This window comes from Boleophthalmus pectinirostris, unplaced genomic scaffold (assembly GCF_026225935.1).
Source record: "Boleophthalmus pectinirostris isolate CB_2022bp ecotype Guang Dong unplaced genomic scaffold, ASM2622593v1 HiC_scaffold_13, whole genome shotgun sequence".
Classification (NCBI taxonomy): Eukaryota; Metazoa; Chordata; class Actinopteri; order Gobiiformes; family Gobiidae; genus Boleophthalmus; species Boleophthalmus pectinirostris.
Window position 1 is genome coordinate 16,634,895 of NW_026571036.1, and position 20,816 is coordinate 16,655,710.

Below are 20,816 nucleotides of genomic sequence, written 5' to 3' on the forward strand. Positions count from 1 at the left end.
TCAGAGTGACAATAAGAAAGAACAGTGTAAAGCATTGCCAGGTAGAACTTTATATTGTATCATGGATGTTGGGTTGGTTTTGTGATGAGGATGTGATGAGGATGTGATGAGGATTTGAGGTAATGTATAATTTCGAACAAATTCTGTTTCAGCTCCAGAGAGAGTTTGACAGCACTCTTCGAATGAGCCCAGAGGAGATGAAAATCAAGAAAAAAACAAAGAAGATTAAGAATAAAGAAAAGGTACTGTATGCATTTAAAAACATAATCATGACTTTATAACTGCTATATATGTTGCATTTTTATACTGATGAAAATTACCTTTTTAAATCTACCCAAAGAAGGCCTTGAAGCAGAATGAAAAGAAGTCACCAATTTGTTTCCTCTCTCAAAAAATGCCTTTCGTCGCTGGAACGGTACGTGTGGTTTATGACTTATAGAAACACTTCCCAGTTGGTTTTTAGGGTATTTGAGGACCACATGCAATAGCACAGCATAAGAAGACAAATATATATACGATGGCAACTGTCAGATTAGGCAACTAATAACCCATGCGTGCTGTCCATATGGGTAATGGCAGTAAATAGCCCAACTGGAAAGTTGCATTTATACTGCCTACAGTACAGCTAAAGAAAAATTTACATAACTGAATTAAGTGCAAGAATGACATTACCATGTACTTTGAATAACAAGGAGACTTTCATACACACTATAAAACTTAAATGCATGTTTTTCTAGTCGATCAGCCCCAGTCATTCAGTCCACGCCAATGTCCAGAGTGTCCTTCACATGATGAAGCACCACCAGCCTCAGCTGCACGAGCGAGTGTCTCTGCTGCACAGGTCTGTGGATGGAGCCAGAAGGAGTCTACAGAAAGACACAGCTGGCTCTGTGCTCCAAAGACACAGTGAATCCAGTGAATCTGAGGAGTCTCTGGGCTCCCTCTCCGACCTGCTCTTAGCTCTTCAGGATGAGCTGGGACAGATGAGCTTGTGAGTGCAAAGTCCAATACAATCTGTAAAAACACTGGGATTCTCCTATTTGCTATGTGGACTGTTTTTGTATGTTAACAACAGTGAACACCGGGAATTAATACACCAAATTGACAGTACACATGACCATAAGAACAGGCAGGACCTGAAAAATGAATTAGAACGACTGGTCACAAAGATGGAGGAGAAAGGAGCTCAAATCACCAAACTCCGCAAGCACCAACAGATGGTTTGTGATGTCTTTGTATTTACTTGTGATTAAGACATACTTTAAAAAAAAATCTGTATGTTAAGTCTATAATTTTGTTAATAATTATACATTTAAAACAAAACAGAACAGTTATTTTTGGTGTAAGGCAGTGTGAAATATTATTTGCCCAAATCACTTTTGGTTTATGATTACTGCTTGTTGTGTTCTGGTGACATTTATCCTTTTGTGTGTTTTCGCTGCACAGATTCATAAAATGGCTGAGAGCCAAAAGCACACCTCACTTTGTGGAGAGACTCTGAAGGCACCCATGATCCACCCTCCAGCTCCGTCTCCTGTTAAACCCACAAAAAGACCCCAAAAACAGCCTAGTAATAACCTGCAGCTCCTCAGAGAGACCCAGCAGTTTCGCAACTTTCTCAAACAGAGCGACCTCTTCTGGGAGACCTGAAGAGGGCAGTCTAATCCCAAGGCTCAGCCCTGTCTGTAGACTGCTGCCAACAAGGACCAATGTCTTGCTTCATGACATAAAATTAAGATTTCAGTTGTTTTTATGCTTCATTTTAATTCAATTATTGGCGTGTTTGTAGCAAGCTGCAAGTTTAATATATTATGAACTACTGACTGTTAAGAACGCATATCTTCTTAGGTCATGCAACTTTTTTTTTTTTTTTTATTTAATGAAGTGTATTAATTCCTTTGCCTAAGTAGTTTCAAGATGTGGAGGAAGACAGTGATTGTAGGATCTGAAATCTGTTGTAGGACTTTTGAAAATTATTATCATATTTTGTAGCAGTAAATAAATATATTAGTCTCCATGAAATATTCAAAATAAAAGTGCACCCGTCTTTAAAAGTTGTTGACGTGACTAGTTCATACTGCGACTCCCCACTAGAGGTCAGTGTTCTATATGATATGCATAAGCTACTGGTAATAATCAGACAATTAAGAGGCAAAGTTCAAGCTCAGATATCCTGTTTTACAACTTGTGGGAAGTGTAACGTCACACTTTTTTGTTTAACGAATATTTTCTGATCATTTACTGTCACAAAACTTTCATTTTCCTCTAAAGTGCATTATGCATCACACCTTTAACCTAGATAATTATATGACAAGACCAAAACATGCTACACAGGTCTCCAGGAAGAATAGCTAAGGTCAATCAATTAACCTGCCCAGGGACTACAGGTGGAAATTAGCACTGGTGCTACAACCTGGTACAATGCATTTCTCCTATTAAAGTGAATGTATATTGTGAACTGGCCCTGTCTCCTTAAGTAAATACTAATAATAACTAAAATAAACTAAACCAAACACTGGTGTAAGCAGTGTGACTCATGAAACACTATCACATGTCTTCAAGACTCTTAACAGTCTAAATATGCCCTTTAACATTGTGACATCTTTAGTGTTTCTTCTGCGAGTGGCTCCAAGTTGGAGGGGAAAACTGCAAAGAATAAAGGCCTCAAAGGATATGATAGTTGTGGTTCTTTGATTTGCAGAACTTGTAGAGAAAAAAAAGGGACAGCTTGAATACCCAGGACCAGGACTATACCACAAACTTGCAGCGTCAAACGTGTTATGATGGGGCTCGGCAGTCGGAATGAGACTTGTAGTTGCATTAAAGGGAGCTCAAACAGGTGAAAAAGATACACAACAATTCAATTAAATATACTGGTCAAAGAACAATTTAATAGTTTTACAATGTAGCTTTAAGGGATTTACTAGCACTCTACAGACAAAAAATAACCCAAATCTTTTATTCCAACTACATAAGTCTTGCCCACAATTTGAAAAAAAAAAAAAAAAGTTTTCTATTATGGTAATTTTTCATAGTAGATCATGCTTTTAAGTAAGGAATTAGATTTTTTAACTTAATCGCCATTAATCTAATTAGTATCCACAAATGTGTATGTGTATTCTGAATTACACGTTTCCTAGTACTCTAGTGCTGAACTGAACATTATGCTTTGGAAACAAAATAAGTTTAGGTTTATCGGATGGAAAACAGCTGATTTTGTTGTCCCTTTGCCCAGCCCACATTTCTCAGTTCATTATCAAGCAGACATTACTTGGTCTGGTATTTTCTGCATGACTGTCAAGGACCTCCAACACTTAAGACCTCACCACTTGGTTTAACAGACTGAGAGCAGCTTAACATATTGCATTGTTTCTCTGTGCTCTCATATTAGATTACACAGCATGACTGGACATGGCAATCAGGTTAGCAAGACCTCTCCTGACTTTTCATAGCTATTCTCAGGCTTGCAATGACTATGAGGGGTAGATATACCAAAATGTAGTCAAGACGATATGATAAATATGATCATAGATGTCTTGCAACAAAATTGTAACTTGTTCCACTAAAATACTACTACTATTCTATATGAAGATTGTGAAATTAAAGGTTGGGTTGGATTGGCTCTATTTTTGCATTCTAATATAGACTTAAGCCAGGACACCTCAAACTAAACCAGATATATGTCACCCAAAACAAAGCACAGAAAGTCCAAACAGGAAAATTCAGGAATAAAATTGTCTCAAATTGTAACTAAATAATTAGTGAGGATTTCAGGACAGCAAAATTCCCAAATTAACATTTTACCTCCTCAAAAAATAAACATGATCAACACCTTTATGCTATTGCTAAGAAAGGAGGGCCTGAATTTGATACCTTATTTTTCTTACCACTCAAATGTTGCGATGGCAACGAGGCTCAAGAACGTCCCACTTGTGATTTGTCATGTAAATTATGCAACCTCTAAGCTCCAAGGAAGTGGCCACTGCAAATGAAGCATAACGCACACGAATGTTTTACAATATTCAACTTTAATGATTCAACATTGTCAAACTAAGCAACATTAAAACAAAAAGGGCAATCATTTAGAAGATATATGGAAATCTCAAATAAAGCAGAACCAGGAGGCATTGTGGGATCTGTATTCCACACATATGGCTGTGAATGTCATATTTGGGCCTAGAGATTGTACCAGGGAAATACAAATCAACACACTAAAATGGGTTTTGACCATACAAACTGGACATGCCCGTGTGAATTAACACATTGTACTACACAGAAAAAGTGAACGTTATGGAGTAGTACCATTGGAAGTGTGATAATATTGCAAATGAGTTTAATAAGTAAAAAAGTAAGTTTCATGTGCATCACAATAAATTATGTTGGAAAAATGTGAACATATTTTACTCAGTTTTATATATTTAGGATTATTCAACGTAATCAAAAGAAATCCTTCACTCTGTTCACTAAATGTAAATGGTGTAGTTTTTATTATATTAAAATACGTATAGGCATACAATAATTTTTTTCTATTCTAATTTATTGAGATGCACTTGTACAGGTATAATACTTATGATCCGACCAAAACAACTTGCAAGTGGACCGCATGGTGAAAGTGAAATTAACAATGACCATAAACTGAGCAACACCAAAATCATTTAAATCTAAAAGTGCCAAGTCCTATAATACAAGTGTTAGTTGTAGCATATCATTTTACATTCTACATTCTCTATTTTAACTGAATAAGGCACTTCTCCATAAGGGACTGAGTAACTTGTAGCTGCAGTGGATACGACAATTGGTCTCTATGGTGCTGGGGATGTTTTGTGGCACCACTTGTCAACATGTGATGCTGTGAATTTGTGGAATGTAACTGGGATATTCAAAATGGAGAGAGCTCACAAATCACCAGTGGATACTTAGAGTACCTTTTAAGTGTTTTTAAAATGTATCTTTGCGTGTTGTTGCAGCTAAGGCAAAACTCTGGCCTGTTGTCTTGGGCTGACTCTAATGCCCCTAAGTGAATGTGAAAGATAAAAGGCATTATGATAGTGAGCAGCAAAAACATGGCATCGGAAATTATCCAAGGCAACAAAAATTTAATTTGTGTTTTTAACGTTTGGCAAATAAAGGAACATAACTTCTTATTATTAGAAATATTCAAGGCTATCTTACAGGCAGCTAATTATTTAAAAAACAATCAACAAAAAGCTTGTCAGTGCAACACTTAATTTCCATGCCAGAACCGAGGACTTTGGTTTGATGCACAATGTTTCAAGGCAATATTTCATCTATAGCTCACAACACAAGTGGTTTATTACGTGTGTCTAAATGCCTATTAAGAGCATATGCAATGGGGGAATTACAACTCTCAACATTCAGCATGCAATAATCAAAAGGCAATAAACCAGGTAACATTCTTGACAATGACAAGCCATTAAAGCTAAAGACATACTCCTCTATTTCTCAATCTGAATGCAAAATAAAACAGAACATGGCTATCTACAAGAGGTCCATTTAACGTAAATCACAGTTAGCAGCAAGCTTCTTCAAGAATTAGACATGAGCTTAAGCTTGGCCACTTGATTGTTTTGCATTTTGTAATCACTTCTTCACTCAAGTCTGAAAAGTTATTATGTTACCAGTAAGGTACAATCTTTAGATGTTTCCACAGCACACAGCTAAAATGTCCCACCAACTCAATTTAGGTCAAAATTTACTATAACTATAACTAGAACAGCATAAATTGTAAGATGAGAGGACATTTGAGGTTGTGTGTACCTTATCTTTCACATGTATACAACTAATAGGCTTGCAAACTTCTCCTAAGATCTCTTCAATTATTGTTTACCATAATCTTCCATAAAAGCCATTTCAGTCCAGCTGGTTCACTACTAACACAAGCAATGTCATATAGAAGAAATATACCAATATTCACACAATACTTGGGTTCCAGGGGGACAACACTAGTTTCCCCTTCACTTGAAGTCAGACTGGACATTAAAAAGGCACTTCACTGCTGTTGCTGTCCACAAGGTGCGCACCACTTCCCCACTCTAGCACGCATGTTTACATTAGTGTTCCATTAAATGTTCTATACACTCCTTCCATTTGACCTGCAACAACTGTAGCCAGATAAAAATGTTGGGTTTATGGATCATGATCTGAATGTGTGGCTTATTGCACTGCAGTTGGTCAGTTGTTTGGCATTTATAAACAACTAGCATTTGCTGAATGGACAAACCCAAACGGCTAAACATCAAGGGAGACACTCACTGCAGTGGACCCTAAACTCCAACATGAAATGATTAGGTGCTGCTTTTAAGAAATCCTTCATTTTTTTCAGGGACTTTTCAAGTTTGACCAATTGTAATATAGTCTAAAAGCAACACAGAATCAGTATACTTGCTAAAGGGTAACTTTGAACTCAAACAGCATTTCCAAATTGAAAATTGATAAGCAAAAATAGTACACCATTGTAACTACACCTCTACTAAGCAGAACAGCTCCCCTTGAACCTGTAATTGTTTAACAGCTAATGCTATTTTTGAAAACCCGACTCCCGTTTAATATGCAAGAATGACTAATGCTATGATTGATGTGTACCGACAAGATGACGTATTCAATAATGTTTCAAGCTCCTCAACTGTGCAAATAAATATCATGCATGCAGCAGCAGCACTAAAATGACCTGTGAAAATGCTAAATAACTTGCTTGAAAAGACTGTTTGAGTCCATTATGTTTTCTTCTACGAGTGGCTCTAAGTTGGAGGGAAAAAGTGCAAAGAATAAAGGCCTCAAAGGGTATGGTAGTTGCGGTCCTTTGATTTGCAAAACTTGTAGAGAAAAGATGACAGCTTGAATACCCAGGACCAGGACTATTCCACCAATGAAACTTGCAGCGTCAAACGTGTTATGATGGGGCTCGGCAGTCGGAATGAGACTTGTAGTTGCATTAGAGGGAGCTAAAACAAGTGAAAAAGATACACAACAATTCAATTAACTATACTGGTCAAAGAACAATTTAAAAGTTTTAAGATGTAGCTTTAAGGGATTTACAAGCACACTACAGATCAAAAACAAATCTATTATTACAACTATATAATTCTTTATAATTATGTAAACACAAACCATAACAAAGTAAACTAATTAAGTACATAAGTCAGTCATGCACTCAGTCATAATCATTATAGCCATAATCATACCTGTAGTTGTAGTAGTAGACGTGGTATTGGTGCTATTACTTGGAGTAACAGAAGGAGTAACAGTAGCAGTGGAATTTTCTATAAACAAAATCAGAATAGTAAGCTGTTATAGAGACTGATCATTTTAAGGGAACCACCATCTTACTGTATGTATCTTTATATTATGCATGGTGTTTAAATTATGTTGGTCATTTCTATATTGTTATTGCAATTAATTTAAGAGGACCCCAGGAACACTAGTGGCCATTAAATGGGCAGCTAATAAGGATTCTAAAAAAACATTTAAAACAAAACTTGTTAGAGGCAGATTTGCAGACATCTGAGGTTACCTGTTGCATTATGAGTGGTGACAGTGGTAAACACTGTGGTCGTAGAGGGAGGAGGAGGAGCAGGGGTCTTGTGGGTAGTCGTGGGGGTAATGGATGGATCTGGGTCAACAGCCAGACAGGAAACCAACACCAAGCAAGGGAAGACACAAATACAAGTCCCCCAGACGAAGGTTAGAAAACACGACAAAACTCCCATGTTATTGCTTTAGCATAAGTAGGAAAACAGTCCACATACACCTCTTAATGTTAGAAAACAGAAGCCCAAAAATAACCCAATGAGCTAGATCCACAAAGACTCCACTTAGCTTGGCCAAAATAAAACGTGTGAACCCAGTGTGTTATTTTTTTAATCCACTTAAAAGCATTGAAACTTACCTGAGCAGGTAGCATTGGAACAGTTTTCTTCAGCCACGGTCTTGTTGACACAGCCAATTGCTGAATGAAAGAAAAAAAAAATGTTGATACATGTAAATGTCTGATTCTTATAAGCATATAAATTATGCTTAACATTATCCACATGACCTGCAATTAGCTAAATATAATAGTAAACCACAAGAGCTAAACTTACAACAGCCTTTAGCATAGGGAGGTACAATTTACTGAAATGATTGTGATTTTACTATATTCTAGGTTTAACCTGTTAGTAAAGCATTTACAGTGTGTCAGAGTTTCAGAGAATATACTGTTCATTATTTATTCCTCTGTTCTACATAAAGACGATTTACATTGTACAATGTGATTATTGATTAACTATGTCTGTGAGGGACTTTGGTCTTCCCCTCATCTGGCATGAATTCCTAGTGATAAAAGTGAATCATCCATTGAAATTGTATGTTTCCAGAAAATGTTTTAAAACATTTTGACACATGAGTAAACATGTGACAGCTCTTTAACCAACCAATAAAATTCACTTATAATTATTATATACTATTTTTTATTTATTTATTCTGGAGTCAAATTTGAATGGGTTAGGAAAACTTAATATGTCATATTCACCCTTAACTTGATAAACATGGGACTATTTGAACACTAAAAAGCCAAATGAAATCCACATATTTCTATAAATAGAAAAAAACAAAACTGTGTGGGTATATAGGTGACCTTTGAGCTCCACCCTCCCTCTCTCTGGGTTGGTGACTTATAACGAACATCTGGAGGATTACTGCCCAAACGTTAATGAAACACAGGGTGTGCCAGGTCCTTACAGTGTTGTACAGTAATATTAAATAGCCAGGCAGAAGACAGCTACCAGATGGCCCATGTGTCACAGACGGCTCAATGGTATGACAGCAGACATCATTGAGAAAAGAACCAATTCTTCTCTACACAAGGACAAATGTCTCACCTATGTTTTCCACAAACTTGACCTACCAGACTTCAATATCATAAAATAATGAAACAAAGGAAAAGAAATGCCCTAGTGAACAATAGGACTGGTTATCATTAAGAGGTTGCAAATACATAGGCAATGATATATATCTCAATACAGTGATACGATTCAGTAAAAAAATAAAGGCTTTTGGCCCCCTATTTAAAGCTCAAAAAAATATAAAACATTTTGCTGAACCAGTGCATTTTATTCAGGGCATGTTGCTAACTAGAAGAATAACTTATTCATCCATAGCTTATACACACTCAACATTTACTTGTATAAAAGGGACATGCTTAACTGCTGTAAAAGTTTACAAGAGAACTACTAAATCATGGTGGTGATACAAAAAGTGTTTGTTCAACCACTACCTCTATTAAGTTAATATGAAACACGCCCATTTTAATCATCAACAGTGACTATGTCAAACCTACTGCATAAACCAATTGTTTCCTTCCTCAAAACAAGCAACAAAATATCACAAAATCATTTGGTGAAATATATATCTATAAAATAAACAATATGAGCTATTGGTATTTTTGCTCACCCCAGTGAAGAATATGATAATAAATAACATAAAAGTCAAAACAATAAATGCATCTAATGACAAGCTGCATTGTATTTCAGGTGTTGTAATGTAATTTTATATCAGTAATGTAGAAGGTATTTTCACTTCCCTGTGGTCATGTTATCTCACATGCTGCTGTGAAAGTTGCAGCTGGCCTCAAACCTTTTCCAATATGATCATAAGGTAAGCATGGCACAAAATAAATTGCAACAGACTTGAAATAGCAATTTGAATAATAATCAGCCAAATGCAAAAGATTAAAATTGTGTCATTCACATCCAAGTAGAGAACAAAGAAATCGTATGTATTGAGCTTGCCAACTCTATACACATGTTCTGAAAAATGTGATTCTTTTATTGGGTGAGAAAATAATATTTCTTTATTAAAATAGTTTGTGGCAAGGAAAGTGTAGTTTAGAGATACTTGTAAAAAAAAAAAAATATATATATATATATATATATATATATATATATATATATATTTTTTTTTTTTTTCCCCCAATAGCCCACGTTATGTTCAGTACAGTGAGAAACATGCTACAATTTTTTAATTCATCCTTTTATACAATGTATCCTTACTTATAAAATAGTGGTTAACATTATAGTATATTATGTGCAGATGGAATGAGGTTAGTAGTTGTAAACCAGGTCAGCACTTCCTCAACAGCTTATCTGTCCTGTCCAACCACTCGTAATTGCACCATGTCCTGTTTTAACAATTGGGAGACAAACCCAGTAGAGGGAGTGGAGCAAACGAATATCATCATGACCAGAAAATCAAAGCGTCCTGTAGTGAGGCTGTCAAACAGGTTGTCTCCCAGAGGACGTAAGAGGATCTCTGACTCGGTCTTACAATCCAAGTAATCAGATCCTTTTACTTTTGCCTTTGGAGTTATCTGAATAAGTAATGGTAAACAACCAATGTCTAATGTATGTTTATAAAGAATGGGCAAGTTGAGCACAAATCCTTGTATTCACTCTTTTTCCATGCATCCCATACTTCCTTCCAAATACAGAACAGATTTCCTGCTGTGCATCCTTCCTTCTCATCTTCACAATCACAGCAATGAACAAAACAACCCAAAGGTCATATGGTGAAAGTGTGCAAAATTGGAAAGGTTAAAACCAGTTATAAGAAATACATGAAAACGGCAGAACTTTCCAAAAATGTATCTTATTATGATGTGCCTGTAAATGCCGACAAAAATAAAACATATACCCGATTTCTCAACACTTGATAGACAATGCTGAATGTATTGAATAAAACTGTAGAAATAGTTGTAAATGATCAACAGCATCATCAAGATTTAACCCAAATCCATCTCCTTGGTAAATCAGCCGGTCCAGACTCACAGGGGAGAGTTCCCAGATCTTTAAGCCTCACTTTGGTTTGGAGAAAGTTATGTTGAAGATGTTGAAGCTGCCTGCCTCTCATTCTCCACATGCCCTCAAATAAAGCACCTTATCAATTCAGCTTTGTCTTCATAATTAAGACAACATAAGGACCAACCTGTGTCCTACTCTGCTACAATTTTAGGTTGAATATCTGTCCATACAATGTGTTGCTGTGGCTTTTAAAGTTTATATACTTACTTGATGAGCAATTAGCCCATTGGCAGTCCATATTAGTTCCACATGTTTCACAATCATCGAGATTAGAACAATCTGTAAAAGTAAATATATAAAGACATAAATAAAATAAATAAAAAATAACATACTACAATTTGTTCTGTCTACAATATGGACTTGATGTTACAAATTGTACTGTACATTTTGTGCAGATAGAAGGCAAAGCTGTATCACATTGTGTAAAAAGGCCTAGTTAGAATTAGTAATGGTTGTTACAAAATACATTGCCTACATAAACATTGTTCTTTGTATTCATGCTGACCGGCTGACGTCTAAAAGCTGGCCATGCAATTCTTGAATGATCAACAAGAAAATAAACACAATCATAACTTTGCCAATGCCTAAAAAACTGACAAGGAACAGTGTGTCAGAGTCAGATGACACCCACTGTACCAGTCATACGAACAGAATAAGGCGGAAGAGGGCTCTAAAACAGTGTAAGAACAAGTATTGATGAAAAACATGGCTTGACTGTAGCTCGGCGCTAGCTCAGCAGCGCAGAGGTCGCAAACTTACCTGAGTCCGCCGCGGCAAATGCGCCAACCAAAAGCAAAACTACAGCGACAAATACCGCCCTGGAGTCCATGACTAAGGCCAACTTATTGCTCTATCTTCAACGCAAAAGTAACCTGTATCCACCAACAACGTCGGGATTGGCAAGTCTAAATTTCAGGGGGTTCTTTGGGTTTATCTTTCCGTGGTCTGCTCTGCTGCTGCTGATTCTTGCGCTCAGGGCTCTCCACTTCCTAGTCAGCAGGTCATGTGGCATTTTTCAGTAGAAGGGAGGGACACGACGTAGGCAGCCGCTAGGACGTCAGACACAGGTTGCATAATCCTTCCATCAATCAATGCATTTATTTTTTTATTATGTGGTTTATTCCTTCTCTGACATCGCTGAATACATAGGCTATGCAAAACAATGTAATAGGCTAAATATAAATGATGGGATCAAAATGGGTTAAGAGCAATCTATTTAGAAAAATCTATTTACCATACAAACAAGCAACAAATAACACGCAAATAAAAAATATACACGTCATGGATATGGTGATGCATACACTAATCAAATGCAATTTTCTCTATAACTTAAACTTTTAATATGCCACAATTGATTACTTCACAGTCATGTTTTGGTCTTTCATTACACGTTGGGGCTTCCTCTATTCTTTTAAGTACATCCAGGCCTTCAATTAATTGACTGTAAAACAAAAATAGAAAGAAATAAAAAATCAAAACTTTGACAAACAGCATTCTTCAAAGGCTTCAAAGTTATACAGACCCAAATGCTACATAGGTTTGATCCATCCATGGTGTTGGCTGCAGGGTGATGTAAAACTGGGATCCATTACTGTGTGGGCCTTTATTTGCCATTCCTAATGTCCCCCGCTGTGAGTGAGATATGGCAAAACTCTCATCTAATTGAAAAGATATATAAAGGCAGCTGGTAAAAAAGAGGCATAGAGTCAGGGTGAATAGTATTACTATTTGTTAATTATGCTTTACCTTCAAATGTAGGTCCGTAGATTGATTCACCTCCATCACCTCTCTGTTTTGGTGTTATATCTAAATAAAATAAAAAATGTGTATGACCAAGAGTCATTAGTTCAATCTGTACAGTTCCCAAGCCATGACTATAAATATATACTATTCTGAACTGTAAACTAATGACAATACTCTACCTCCTCCTTGAACCCAGCCATTTGGCACCACCCTATGAAAAACTGTCCCCTTGTAGCAAAGTGGGAATCCACTCACTGACAGGCCCTGCTCTCCCGTGCACAGAGCTTCAAAGTTCTTTGTTGTCTTTGGACACACATCTGTGAACAGCTTTAGAAAACATATATATCGTATTAGTATAGCATGCTCAGTTAAAAAGAAATATTGCACCATTTAAAAGAATACCAGTATATGTTTTGGTATGTGTTTACTGATTTAATTTGGTTCAGCATTTTTACACTTCTGATGCAATGATTCAAGATCAGATCTGTCACTTTTCTTCAAGGGCAAACCAACACAATTGACAGCATTACCTGAAACAACAGTCTGCCAGCCTTTTCACCTGCTATTTCCATATCCATGAATACAAACTGATGCTGCAATAGAGGGACATGTTTTAACATGTTAATTACAGGTATCAACAAAATACAGTATATGTAACTGGCTGATGTAAAGGACTGATTGACTCAGTGAACTAAAATGTAAAATTGATTCAACAAAAAAAACTGACTGGAAAGAGAATGTGATTTCAGTAACATTGCATGCAAATTTTGCGTTTTGACTATAAAATGTTTGACGTTGACTAACCCCTGTATTTTGTAGGTATTTGTGGTAACAGTCTTCAGCAAGAGCCTTATAGAGAGCAGGTGGCCGAGTTATAGTGAAATCCCACTTATCCTTCGCCCACCTGAAGAGGTCTTTCTCATTTCCCAGAAATTTTCCATTTAGAAAGCACACCAGACTGCTGGAGTACTGCCACAATTCACCTTTGATCTCCTACAAGACAGCACAAAACAAATGTATTGTGCAAACTAATCACAAACCAGAAGTGGACAATCCACAGTAGCTATGTGGGAACAAATAAATAATTGTCCATAGATTAAACCAAAACACCCAAATAGTCATATTGTAGGCTATATCACATTGTAGTCCTTCATTGTAGTACTTCAGATAAAAAATGAAGTGGCATAAAAAGCTGATTTTATTGGAATTTAATCAAGTCAAACCATAGCATGAACAATAATGCCAGTTATGGCGAATTCCAAAACAATAGAGAAAATTTATACTAGCTTAGATCAAACTAGTCACTCACCCTTTTCTTATTCCACAAATATGTATCCCACTCATTTTCAAGTAAAGGTTTTATATGGGGTTTATGAAACGTGTCTTGAAACTTTTCCTTAAGACCCTGTGAACAAAATATGTTTTAAAATATGTCAAAACAACTTTTTAAAATGCAATAAATAAATACCTCTGCAATAATTTTAGCTATGTAGAAATTAGGCTCTTTCATCAAACCCACAACTTCGATCAGAAGCTTTGAGTGTTCTGTTTTGTCCATCGTTAAAATAGTCAAAACTGGAAAACCCTCATTTTATCAACAAACCCACCGTCTCCATGGCAACAGCTTGTCCGACGCTGGATGATGACGTGGACAACCTGCGGCGGCTGGTGGATCGTTAAAAATGCTCTTGTGATAAATAGTACTTAATGATAGTTTAGCGATCACAGGAGCAAATTAGTGCAATATAATTAATGAAATTCTGAGAAATGCACAACGTCGAACACTGATTTTTTTTAAAGAGACATTTTAGCGAATGAGAACGAACCATGACGAAATCCGAGCACGGCGCCTTTTTTTGAAATTTGTTAGTTGAGGTAACCGATGATCTTTTCGCTGGTATTTTAATTTGCAAAGCTAACTTGATGCCCACTATTTGGTGACATTATGGGCGTCCATGAGCTCTGGTCCATTCTAGAGCCTGTTCGAAAGTCAGTGCCTTTGTACAGTTTGAGTGGAAAGACGCTTGCAGTGGACTTGAGTCTCTGGGTGTGCGAGGCTCAGCATGTTCAGGCTATGATGGGAAGGGTCACTAAACCCCATCTCAGGTAACCATCGAGTATTCCGCTATAAGTGTATAAGTTCTATAAGTATAGCCTTACACTCTTCCTCTGTGTGTCTAGAAACCTGTTCTTTAGAGTGTCATCTCTTACCCTCATGGGGGTAAAGCTTGTTTTTGTCATGGAAGGAGAGGCTCCAAAACTTAAAGCAGAAACCATGAATAAAAGGAATCAAGGCAGATTTGGAGCAAAAGCGGCAGCAGCTCCAAAGGGCACCATTAAAACCAACCGTGGGCGTTTTAAAGCCGTTCTTAGAGAGGTATGGCAATCAGATTTCGTTTTATTTTTTTCCATTTGTGCTTCTGTATTTTAGAGAGACAAAATATTTTACTCTAATAACTCAAATCCTTTTGACTTTTCCATTTAGACGCACACTTTACTGTAATGATTACATAATAAACGTTTATGGTCTTTCTCAAAATTTGGCTCTTACTTTATCTCGTGAACTTGTGCTTTCTAATTTCTAATAAACAATAATATTGCATTTTGTATTGTTGGTTTTAAGAATAGCATAGACCTACATCTTAGTTAATAGACCTTATTAATTGCCTGTTTTTTTGCATAGTGTGCAGAGATGTTAGATTACATGGGTGTACCATGGGTAACAGCAGCTGGGGAAGCAGAAGCCATGTGTGCTTACCTGGATTCTCAGGGCTTGGTCGATGGCTGCATCACAAATGATGGAGATGTCTTTCTGTATGGAGCCAGGACTGTTTACAGGAACTTCAACATGAACACAAAAGTACTAGTAACATCTGCCATTCTATTTTGTTTTTTAATTTCATGCCTGTGTAATTTAATTTCAATAATTTGATAAATCCAGGACCCTCAAGTGGACTGTTACCAAACATCTCATGTGCAAAGAGACCTGCATCTGTCTCGGGAAAATCTTGTTGGGCTGGCAATTTTTCTTGGATGTGACTATATTCCCAAAGTAATAAAAGTGGTTACATAAATATGAACCCTATAAAACAGCATTCAAACATATTCTTAACTTTGCTTCAGGGGATACAAGGAGTTGGTAAAGAGCAAGCTTTGAGGTTGATTTATAAACTTGAAGGGCAAACTATTCTTCAGAAGTAAGACAAGTGTATTCCTCATTCTTGGCATTTCTATTTTGTTTCTTTAATTATGTCTAATATAATTTTGATCACTTCAGGTTTAGTAAATGGAAGGAGGATAACACATTCATTCCCGAATCAACTGTGAAGAAAGTCTCTCATTGCAATGTATGCCGACATCCTGGTGAGTTCTGCCCTGCTTTGAACTCTGACCTGTCTCTGGTCCCATTAAGAAGGATAGTGTTGAACAACTGGGGCAGAGTATTTCACACATAGATGATTCAAAGCCATTCAACCCATAATGTCATAACATACACACATGTGAGACCATAGGTGTGTGTGGTATCGGATTTGTTAAAAATTATCAGTTTGTGACTTGTAGGCTCAGCAAAGGCTCATGAGAAAAGTGGATGCCTGCTTTGTGACAGCAAAAGATTTTGTGAACCCCAGGACTTTGACTATCAGTGTCCATGTGACTGGCATCTCAACCAACACCGTCGCCAAGCTATATCCTTAGAGACAAACATCAGAAAGTAGGTTTATTTGTGTATAATTATTCTCTTTTTTTTGTGCAATTATGTAAATATACATATTTTGTCATATTGTATTTTTCTAGAAAAACCATTGCAAATCCCCTTTTTCCATTTACAGAGGTAAGACAAATGATTTTATATGAAATATGAAACTATAAACATTTTAACAGCTTTGCTAACAGTATGTGATTCTACTTTTTAGATTATTAATGAGTTTTTAATATCCAAGGACAAGTCTGAATTCCATTTTAAAAGGAGGCTGCCCAATATGCTTCTGATGCAGGTAAAAATATACAGCATATAGTTACACAAGTTACATTTGCTCGATCATTCCAATGTATTATAACAATGCTCTTTATTAAGTAGAAATTTGCATATGATAAAATGGAATGGCCAAAACACTACACCAGTGAAAAGCTTCTTATCTTGATGACATACATGAATTTGATGAATAAAAAATATGGAAGAGATGTCTCCATTCAAGTCAAGCCACTCCGGTGAGACACTGTTTACTTTTCATTATAATATAGGGAAATACTAGTTTTAATTATTGACATTTTTATTACAGAATATTAAAGCCACGCGTGAGAAATGGAGTGTCGTGTTTTGAAGTTGTTTGGACTAAACCAGGTCAGTTTATGTTATAATATTTAGAAAATCAGATGTTCTTGATTTGAATCTAATGATATTGATTTGAGTATTGAGTGACAGGACTGCTGTGTGTGGTAGGAATTGGGGTGCTAGGTGCTCGCGCCTAACCTGTCTGTTAGTGACAGCCTGTGAGCCGGGGTTCAGAGGTGGCAGATCAGTCACAACAGTCACTAGGTGCTAAAGTTGCTTCCTCTTCAGACTGGGATATGGAAACTCCCAATCAGCTAATTCTACTTGACTATGCTTTTGTGTACTTAAATTCATACACAAAACGTACATTGAAAATCCTCTACAAAACAAATACTTTTACATATATTTAATTTTAAATTTGGGTTTTGTTACGTCTCTAAATCTAGCAAAAGTCAGACAAATATAAATTATTATTAAACAGTTATATACTTATTTGGAAAAAAAATATTTAAATATTTTGATTTACGTTTTCAGAGCATTATGCATTTCCCGAGGACCCAGCACCTGAGAACCAGGATGAAGTCAGAACCGTGGAGGAAGAATCTCTTTTTCGAGTGGCCTATCCAGAAGTGGTGGAAATCTTCCTGAGAGAGAAAGCTACAGCAGAGGAGAACAAGAACAAGAGTAAGTTTAAGCATTGTTAAATTTCATAATTGTGGTTTTCTTTTATTTCTCATGAACTGATTATGGCTAATAAGCGCTTTCCCATAACACTTTGTGATGGGTCCGGATCAAAGACACCTACAGTTTGTGGTGTTGTTCAAGACTGTTCCTTACAGCAGGTCTGACACCTGAAATGTGCTGTTTGGCACCACTGGCTTTGAAGCAGCCCAGAGGTGTCTGTCTCACAGGTTTTGTTGTTGTCACTTTTTTGCAGGTTGTGTTGGTATCTTGCTGCTGTGGCTCATGATTGGCAATCAGCATGTTTGATCATCGTTATTGATAATATCACAGTCAAATTAACACACTTGTATCCCTCTTTCAGAGAAGAAGCCAAAAAGTAAAAAAGAGAAGATGGGTGAATCAGATGGTATTTCTGACCTCCTGGCTCAGATGACTCTTCAGAGTTCACTCACAGATCTTCAGCCACAAACTGCAACACTGCCCCTTTCTATTTCTTCTCCAGATAAACTAGACATAGTTGTTTTGGACACTCCAGTAAGACATGAAAAGCAAGAAAATGATGGCTCCTTGGGTCTAGATGACTGTCCCAAATCTCCTGCGTTACCCCCAGAGTCTAAAGATGCTGCATCTTTGTCTGTTTCTGCTGTTATAAATGCTCTTCATCTAAGTGATATTGACTGGGATACAGCATCATTCACATCATCTCCACTACCTCCTACAACTACCAGCACGACAATGCAACCAAAGATTGTTCAAAGCCTGCACGTTCATGTAAATGAAGTTCCCACCTCCATTTCAGTTTCTGAGCTGTGTGAGAAGGAGCAACCTTTGCAAGATCAATTAATTATGAAGAATACTAGTCAAATCAATAAAAACATTACTGCCGAACAGGGAAGCAAAAGGATAACTTTAAATGATAAAAATTACCATGCAGAAAGCAAACTGTTAGAAAAGACAAGACTGATGAAAAACCTGTGTGTACCATTTACAACACAATGTGAATTACATGTGTCAAAACAACCAATGAAGCATCCCGCACTTGACCCAGATCCCATACCATCCAAGAACACATGCAAAGCACCTCCGAAGCCCCCACAAAAATTCAAATTTGTTAAAACCGCTGTTGCTTCATCACTTTTGCCACAAAGATGCTATTCTGACCCTGTACAAATTGAAAAAGTCAAACTCAAAACCTTAACAAAAAAGAGTGTGTGTGCGAGTGGTGGATTATCTAGTGATGACAGTGACTCTGAAAACCAGCAAGTTGCACCAAAGACAAAATCTAAAACAAAGATAAAGATAAAGGCCAAACAAATTCACCAGTTGGACATTCTTTCAAAACCTGTGTCTAAAGCAGTTGGACCAAAAGCGCAGATAAAAAACCACAAACCCAGAAGCTATAGTTTGGAAGTTGGTACAGTTGAGACAATCAGATTCCCAATGGAGTACAAATGCAAAGATGCTTTCCCTTCTATTACTGATGATGTGTTCAGTCAGTGTCCACCTTCACCTGCTGCAGACTTGGAGAGTGATAATTCTGTAATATGTAGTGACAGTCCTTTACCATTGACTGAAAGACTGAAACTAAAATTTCAGAAGTGAGCAGCACTTTTTTTTTTGCTTTAAAAACCATTCAAATTTGATGGACAGTATTTTGAAGGCAACCGCCCTTATTATTTTATTTGACACAACAATATTGTTGATAATGTTATGAATGGTAGTTTATACAGAGAGTTTATTTGACAATTGACAAGTTCCATGTCCTAGAAGCAGATGAGGGACACAGAGGACATTGTTTTACAACGCTCTGTGTTGTTCCCCTTGATCACAAGTGAGTTCTTGCACACCTTTTCAGACATGAAAAGGTCTGGCAGGAGCTTGGTGACAGCTGCATCCTCTGCACATGACCAATCCAGCTATCTGGTCAGAACTGGTTAAAACGGGCTGGTAACAACCAAAATAATTAAACCAAATTCTTAGCATGTCTTCAATTACAATTTTCTTGTTATATTCATTTATGGGTCAAAAGTTCACAAATTATTTTATTGTTTCATGTTGTCAATTATTTGTTTATTTATGTGTTTAATGATTTGGCAGTGTTACCAGTTGGCACATGAACTAGGCCTAATTCAGATGAATAGACACAAGAGAAGGGAAATCATCTCGTCACTCCTCTATTACACAAATCACATCAAACTGACAATTGTCGTCAAGTTGACATTAAAGAGTGATTTCCCACATATTATTTTTCTTTCTGTCACATTAACCGTCTATTTAGCCTTATTCACACCACGGTGATAACGAACAGCGTCTTTCTGGAAGGTCGCGGTTTGGCACTTGGAGATTTTCTTTGAACTTTTTTCCGCCTCAGCTGTGAACCAATAAACCTCCGGAGACCGGTTCTATATAAAAAGACCGCTGCAGATTGTCCTGAGCTCAAGACTTGTCGTTCACCTGGATATCGGCGTCACTGACCTTTGCAACATGGATGTAGTTACATCTGAAATAATAACTGAGTGGGCACCCAGTCATTTTGGAGAAGAACAAGCCAGCTCTCCAGGGTCCTCTGTGGACTCCATGTGCTCTTCACCGGAGATGTGCTGTCCAAGCGGATCTCAGGACACGGACTTTTCGTTTGGTTACTGTGGACGAAGGACAAGTAACGCAACGCAGAGGCAGATCAAGTCAAAGATGTCCACCAAGAGGCGCATGAAGGCCAGTGAGAGGGAGAAGTTGCGCATGAGGAGCCTGGCAGAGGCCCTGCACCAGCTCCGGGATTACCTGCCTCCGGACTACACCAAGAGAGGACAACCACTCACCAAAATACAGACCCTCAAATACACCATCGAGTACATCAACAAACTCTCGGACATCCTTAGCCTTGCGTAATATTGAATTTTACGCACGTTCTGACTCTTCGCCCTTTTCTAGATGCTGTAAATATTGTTAAATGGGCACTTGACGATTGTTGTGTATATTTTGACATCTTGTTCATTATAGATTTATACAAGATCACGCATCCCTATAGGCCTATGTCAACCGGCTGAGGATACAAGGCTAAGCAAGTTACTCTAGATTTTGTTATTTTGTTCTTGGTTGTTTTTGCATAGTTTGGGGCATTTTGTAAGTTGTCTGTGACATTTTATATTGAGACAAGATATGCATGGCTTTTTAATTTGAATAAATACGTTTGTTTTTTGGTATTTTCTTATTCTAAAGTCTTACTTTTGATACTTATTGCATCTTGTCAATTATACCATTAA

General features: G+C 37.1%; 5 protein-coding genes across 6 annotated transcripts; 3 read left to right on the top strand and 2 right to left on the bottom strand.

The window, feature by feature from the left end:
* Positions 1-107: 107 nt before the first annotated feature.
* On the top strand, positions 108-2,672 carry cep57l1 (centrosomal protein 57, like 1). 2 transcript variants are annotated; one of them, XM_055149546.1, is made up of 5 exons: positions 108-242; positions 341-415; positions 738-991; positions 1,076-1,220; positions 1,447-2,672. In XM_055149546.1, exons 1-5 carry the CDS (start codon positions 123-125, stop codon positions 1,648-1,650), a joined length of 798 nt encoding a protein of 265 aa, XP_055005521.1. In that variant the 5' UTR covers positions 108-122; the 3' UTR covers positions 1,651-2,672. The 2 variants fall into 2 exon arrangements, with proteins under 2 accessions (XP_055005521.1, XP_055005522.1); XM_055149547.1 differs by having other exon boundaries at positions 344-415.
* Positions 2,673-4,009: 1,337 nt separating this feature from the next.
* On the bottom strand, positions 4,010-11,836 carry cd164 (CD164 molecule, sialomucin). Its single transcript, XM_020941516.2, is given in 7 exon segments — positions 4,010-6,846; positions 6,848-6,962; positions 7,203-7,280; positions 7,532-7,642; positions 7,907-7,966; positions 11,061-11,132; positions 11,613-11,836. Coding segments are annotated over 7 exon segments (558 nt in total). The 5' UTR covers positions 11,683-11,836; the 3' UTR covers positions 4,010-6,794.
* A 346-nt stretch (positions 11,837-12,182) lies between these two features.
* Positions 12,183-14,260, bottom strand: ppil6 (peptidylprolyl isomerase (cyclophilin)-like 6). The gene is made up of 8 exons (XM_020920290.2): positions 14,065-14,260; positions 13,906-14,001; positions 13,401-13,589; positions 13,127-13,189; positions 12,776-12,923; positions 12,600-12,659; positions 12,376-12,511; positions 12,183-12,294 (listed from the first exon to the last, which is right to left on the bottom strand). The coding sequence occupies exons 1-8, from the start codon at positions 14,152-14,154 to the stop codon at positions 12,183-12,185; spliced, it is 894 nt and encodes a 297-aa protein (XP_020775949.1). The 5' UTR covers positions 14,155-14,260.
* LOC110156090 (GEN1 Holliday junction 5' flap endonuclease) lies at positions 13,520-19,169 on the top strand. Its single transcript, XM_020920279.2, has 13 exons — positions 13,520-14,702; positions 14,778-14,973; positions 15,280-15,456; positions 15,538-15,648; positions 15,720-15,793; positions 15,874-15,959; positions 16,158-16,308; positions 16,392-16,428; positions 16,511-16,591; positions 16,675-16,805; positions 16,877-16,938; positions 17,404-17,553; positions 17,915-19,169. The coding sequence occupies exons 1-13, from the start codon at positions 14,542-14,544 to the stop codon at positions 19,153-19,155; spliced, it is 2,658 nt and encodes an 885-aa protein (XP_020775938.2). The 5' UTR covers positions 13,520-14,541; the 3' UTR covers positions 19,156-19,169.
* Positions 19,170-20,036: 867 nt separating this feature from the next.
* Positions 20,037-20,815, top strand: msgn1 (mesogenin 1). The gene has a single exon (XM_020920267.2). It carries the CDS (start codon positions 20,038-20,040, stop codon positions 20,440-20,442), a length of 405 nt encoding a protein of 134 aa, XP_020775926.1. The 5' UTR covers position 20,037; the 3' UTR covers positions 20,443-20,815.
* Position 20,816: the final 1 nt, after the last annotated feature.

Bases quoted from the DNA above. Each gene is read 5' to 3' on its own strand.
- LOC110156090 (XM_020920279.2), top strand. From the start codon at position 14,542: ATGGGCGTCCATGAGCTCTGGTCCATTCTAGAGCCTGTTCGAAAGTCA. The intron at 15,649-15,719 runs GTAATAAAAGTG...ACTTTGCTTCAG, and splicing joins GATGTGACTATATTCCCAAA to GGGATACAAGGAGTTGGTAA. The intron at 17,554-17,914 runs GTAAGTTTAAGC...TCCCTCTTTCAG, and splicing joins AGAGGAGAACAAGAACAAGA to AGAAGAAGCCAAAAAGTAAA.
- cep57l1 (XM_055149546.1), top strand. From the start codon at position 123: ATGTATAATTTCGAACAAATTCTGTTTCAGCTCCAGAGAGAGTTTGAC. The intron at 416-737 runs GTACGTGTGGTT...ATGTTTTTCTAG, and splicing joins TGCCTTTCGTCGCTGGAACG to TCGATCAGCCCCAGTCATTC. The intron at 1,221-1,446 runs GTTTGTGATGTC...TTCGCTGCACAG, and splicing joins TCCGCAAGCACCAACAGATG to ATTCATAAAATGGCTGAGAG.
- msgn1 (XM_020920267.2), top strand. From the start codon at position 20,038: ATGGATGTAGTTACATCTGAAATAATAACTGAGTGGGCACCCAGTCAT.
- ppil6 (XM_020920290.2), bottom strand. From the start codon at position 14,154: ATGGACAAAACAGAACACTCAAAGCTTCTGATCGAAGTTGTGGGTTTG. The intron at 14,002-14,064 runs GTATTTATTTAT...TTTTGTTCACAG, and splicing joins TAGCTAAAATTATTGCAGAG to GGTCTTAAGGAAAAGTTTCA. The intron at 13,190-13,400 runs GTTAGTCAACGT...CCTCTATTGCAG, and splicing joins AATACCTACAAAATACAGGG to CATCAGTTTGTATTCATGGA.